Raw genomic sequence first — 4387 nt, forward strand, 5'->3', positions numbered from 1 at the left:
TGTGTGTGTGTGTGTGTGTGTGTGTGTGTGTGTGTGTGTGTGTGTGTGTGTGCATGTGTGTTCGTGGCACCTCCACGCTGTGTTTGTTCGTGGCACCTCCACGCTGTGTTTGTTCGTGGCACCTCCACGCTGTGTTTGTTCGTGGCACCTCCACGGTATGTGTTGCTTGTTTGCCACCGAGGTACAAGGCACGACAGCATGGAGGGCAGCTGTACACGGGAATCCCACACCTTCTGCGCACAGCTGTGACAGCGCCATGAGGGCGCCGTGGTTCTGCTCCCATGCGTCCCCATGCAGCTGCTTGGTCAGGGCATCCAGCACCTCTGGCATCTACAAGAACACACCACAGTCATTGGAAAATGGAGAGACGAGGGGAGGGAGATCCGAGGCATCCAACACAACGACGACGATGCGAGTCAGCAAGGGAAGCAGCAATGTGTCAAGCCAACATCAGTAGGGGCAAGGCGCTCTGTTTAAAACATCCCCCATTTCACAAGATTCACCTGAAGCTCGTGTGCGTTGATCTTCTGCATGAGCCAAGCCACGGCTTGCTCGCGCACGAGCTTGGCGTGTGCGCCAACCTGCTCCAGGCTCATCGTCTCGTCTGCCTGCGTGTCCATCGTCTCTCTCTGTGTGCGTGTGTGTGTGTGTGTGTGTGTGTGTGTGGCGCGATCGTGTGTGTGTGTGTGTGTTGCGTGTGGTTTGGCAGTTTCTCAACACCAGCAACTGAATTCAGTGAAAGCAAAAGTGCTGACTCGGCGTTTCCTTTCTTCCTTTGTGTTGTTGTTGGAACGACAGAGGCTCACGCACATACGCACACGCACACACACACGCATACACGCGCATCCACATGCATGCACACGCGCACACGCAAAGCCACGACCTCCAAACACAGCAAACAACAACCAAACAACCAACCAACCAACCACATCTGCCATCTCCCATCACCAACAAACAAAAAACAACAAACGACAACCACATGCGTCCCCTTTATCCACCATCCATCCATCCATCACACTCGCAACACCCATGTGAGCGCGCTCCTTAGATGAGGAGCTTCTCGATGGCGAGCTTGATGCTCTGGATCTGGTCCTTGAGCTGTGAGCTGTCGTTCACCATCACGCTGGCCGCAATCACAGGCCGCGCAACACCGCACGCACGCCCAAGCGCTGTGAAACAAACAAGAGGATGAAGAAGAAGTGGACGGTGGTGAGTGGCGATGCACGTAATGCATGGGCGTGAGGCATGTAAGCACGTGTGTGGGTGTGCGAATGTGCGCGCAATGGTGTGGCGACAAAGTCGATCATACACGGTTTCGTTGAGGGAAACCCGCCCTTTCTCTCCTCCTCCTCACCTTGCTTGGAGCGCACAAAGACGTATGGGACGTTCTTGTCCTCGCAGAGGAGGGGCAAGTGCAGCAGAATCTCGAGCGGCTCAGTGTCGGCAGCCATGACAATAAACTCGGAGATACCACGGTTCAGGGTCTTGGTCGCTGGTGGGTACGTGAAGAAGAACAAGAGGGAAAGGGGAAGCGGAGTGTGGATTGGGCCAACACAAAGCGAGAGCAGCATGTGAGCGTGGTGAAACTCTTTGAGGAGGGTGGGGGGAGCGAGAGGAGGCACTTGCTTGTTCAATGGCTGCACGAACGCACAGCGCAAACAAAACAGAAAAACACGCAGTGACATGTGGCATCAAACCGCAAACAAAGCCGACAACGTGGTCATGTGGTATCAAAAACGCACACACGCACACACGCACACACGCACAATCACACCAACACAATCGCACGCACACGCGCAATCACAATCGCACCAACACGAAGCACCTCACCCTCGTTGGCGCCCTTCTTCAGCTGCTTGTAGTCAGCGGCCTGCTTGACAACATCGAGGATGGTGTTGGTGAGGGAAGCGTCGGCGAGAGGGTACGCCTTGGGGTTCACATCATCGTCAGCCTAAGCAAAAAAAACCAAGCAGCGGGGAGGTTGGGGCGTAGATGTGGTGGCGGTGGTGGTGGCGGTGGTGAGTGTGAGTGTCAGGGCGAACTAGCAGTCGTCGGTGTCGGTGTGTCCACACAAAACAACAAGCATGGACACGCGCGCATAAAGTACAAAAAAACACAACAACGCACACACACACACACACACACACACACACACACACACACAGACAGACAGACAGACACACCATCAACACACACACACACTACAAACGTACCATTGTTGTTGGTGTGTTTGGGAGAAGGTAGCCTTCACGATCACAATCTGATCCCGCTTGAGGAGGGAGAGACGAATGAAATAAAAGTGTTGAGTGGCGTGGGATGGGGAGAGATTGATCACTTCGCACACGCGGCTGTGTAAACAAAGGAAAATGCGTGCACATGGGTCAGTCCAGATACAAGCCAGACTCACACAGGGCAAGTAACCACAAGATCAAAGGCAGGCAGAGGCAAACACACACACAGACAGACACACCAACATCACCACGTGGGCGCACCTTGTGGCTGTGGAGCGTGGAAGCAGAAGGAAGAGGCAGCGAACGTTTGCTTGCTTGTTGCTTGTTGCTTGTTGGGGAAAAAGACAAAAAGGCACGCGAGACTGAATTCAGTTCAGACACACAACCGAAAGAAAAAGCCGTTTGGACGTGTTTGAGGCAACGAAAAGAAAAGAAGAAGAAGAAGAGGAGGAGAAGAAGAAGAGGAGGCAGCAACAACTGACACCACCACCAACACCAGCAGCAGCCAGCACCACCTCAGCGATGCAGGCTGGCGCAAGGAGAGAAGACAGCCTTGGAAGGGACATCAAGGTTGACATTGAGGACCTGTTGAGCACCCGCGAGGCGTCTACGATCGGCATCAGCTCGTTTGACGTGCCGTTTGATCAGCTGGAGCTGGATCGAACCTGCGACTTTCTCATCGAGACTGTGCAGCTCAACGATGGCTTTGAAGACCCCACGCCAGTGGTGCGTGCTGCGTGTGCGCGTGTGCGCGTGTGCTGTGCGTGCTTTGTGTTTGTGTATGTGTGTGGTGTGCGTGTTTGCATATGTGTGTGTGTGTGTGCTGTGTGCTCTTGCGTGAGTGCACGCCTGCTTTGTGCGTGTGTTTGCATGTTGTTCAGCACGCCTCACACTGCTGTGCATGAATGCCAGGTTGACTTGCCGGGAAAAGGGCGGGTGAAGCTTCCACGCGGTAAGCCCACCTGTGTATTGCGGCTGTGTGTTTCTGGTCCATCTGTCTGTTGCTGCTAGACATGCTCTTCTTGATTGACGGTGTTGTGGTTTCATTGCGCATGTCCTGTGTTTTGCTTTGTTTTGTTTTGGCCCACAGTACCAACTACGTCGGCTGAGCTGGAGCATACGCCGAGCAAGTCAGTCACTTGCACCGCTTCCACTTTTGGTTCTCGCTCTCTGTCTGACACCGCACAGACACACACACACACACACACACGCATGGCTTGCCAAGTGCACTCTCGCTCACTCATGCAAGCGCACATTGCTTTTTTTCCTTGGTTGATCGCGTACCGTCTTGCTGCTGTGCCGCCTTGCTGCTGTGCCGCCTTGCTGCTATGTTCCTTCCGCCGTTACCCCCCTCCCCTAAATAAGGTATCCTGGGCCCTTCAACTTCCAGCTTCAGTTTATCGACGATAGCGGCGGCAAACCCGTTCCTCGCGCCACCCCATTCACGGTCTGTTGTGACCACTGCAAACGGGGACAAATTGCTATTCAAAGTGTGGTGCAACACGACAACAAACACGCACTCGCAAAACATCATGCTGCTCTTACGCGAAGGTGTGCGCGTTGTTGATTGTCTGCTCTGCATTTCCAATCTGCACAGTACTCGCCACAAGCACAACGCCTCTTTGTGCAAATGAACCACAAAGTGCCCTTCAGATTCTCCATCTCAGGTGTGTGTGTGTGTGTGCGGAAACTTTGGTAGCCTGCCTGATGTGGCGTTCATTTTATCATGCGGCGCTCGTCCTTTTTGTTTTGTTGTCTTGATCACCACCCACGTCATTTCCGCTCACTCACACCCCTCCCCCACCTGCGCTTGTTCCATTCGTCAGATCGTGTTCCCAACGGCACGTGGTTGCGCATCAGGACCCGCTTCACCCAGCCGGAGTTCCGCAACGTACGCTTCTGCGCGCGCGCGTGTGTGTGCGTGTGTGTGTGTGTGTTTGTGTGTGTTTGTGTGTGCGTGTGTGTGTGTGTGTTTGTGTGTGTGTGTGTGTGTGTGTGTGTGTGTGTGTGTGTGTGTGTGTAAAAACGCTTGCCACACCCACTTGCCATACTCACCATATGTGTGTGTGTATCTCTTGAGTAGACAGGAACCCAACATGCGCTCGTACAACCACCCAGCGACAAGATTGAGAGTGCAACGAGAAACACGTGCATGC

General features: G+C 53.9%; 3 protein-coding genes across 3 annotated transcripts in view; 1 reads left to right on the forward strand and 2 right to left on the reverse strand.

Moving 5' to 3' along the window:
- The window catches only part of PTSG_07596 (uncharacterized protein), a gene marked incomplete at both ends in the record, with an annotated part of 5304 nt that extends 4684 nt beyond the window's left edge, over positions 1–620 (reverse strand). The window contains 2 exons of the mRNA XM_004991337.1: positions 231–330; positions 504–620. Of these exons, the coding sequence (XP_004991394.1) occupies positions 231–330; positions 504–620 (217 nt within the window). The remainder of the gene's footprint in view (positions 1–230; positions 331–503) is intronic.
- A 130-nt stretch (positions 621–750) lies between these two features.
- Positions 751–2609, reverse strand: PTSG_07597 (hoip-prov protein). Its single transcript, XM_004991338.1, has 5 exons — positions 2493–2609; positions 2214–2348; positions 1831–1951; positions 1355–1492; positions 751–1169 (listed from the first exon to the last, which is right to left on the reverse strand). The coding sequence occupies exons 2-5, from the start codon at positions 2214–2216 to the stop codon at positions 1045–1047; spliced, it is 387 nt and encodes a 128-aa protein (XP_004991395.1). The 5' UTR covers positions 2217–2348; positions 2493–2609; the 3' UTR covers positions 751–1044.
- A 144-nt stretch (positions 2610–2753) lies between these two features.
- On the forward strand, positions 2754–4361 carry PTSG_07598 (uncharacterized protein; the record flags this gene model as incomplete). The annotated part of the gene is made up of 7 exons (XM_004991339.1): positions 2754–2957; positions 3144–3183; positions 3322–3361; positions 3597–3678; positions 3829–3898; positions 4058–4122; positions 4350–4361. The coding sequence occupies 7 exons, from the start codon at positions 2754–2756 to the stop codon at positions 4359–4361; spliced, it is 513 nt and encodes a 170-aa protein (XP_004991396.1).
- Positions 4362–4387: the final 26 nt, after the last annotated feature.

The sequence above is a fragment of the Salpingoeca rosetta genome (genome assembly GCF_000188695.1).
Source record: "Salpingoeca rosetta unplaced genomic scaffold supercont1.20, whole genome shotgun sequence".
Classification (NCBI taxonomy): domain Eukaryota; class Choanoflagellata; order Craspedida; family Salpingoecidae; genus Salpingoeca; species Salpingoeca rosetta.

Bases quoted from the DNA above. Each gene is read 5' to 3' on its own strand.
- PTSG_07597 (XM_004991338.1), bottom strand. The intron at 1,493-1,830 runs GTGAGGTGCTTC...CGTACCCACCAG, and splicing joins GAAGAAGGGCGCCAACGAGG to CGACCAAGACCCTGAACCGT. The intron at 1,170-1,354 runs GTGAGGAGGAGG...TTTGTTTCACAG, and splicing joins CTTTGTGCGCTCCAAGCAAG to CGCTTGGGCGTGCGTGCGGT.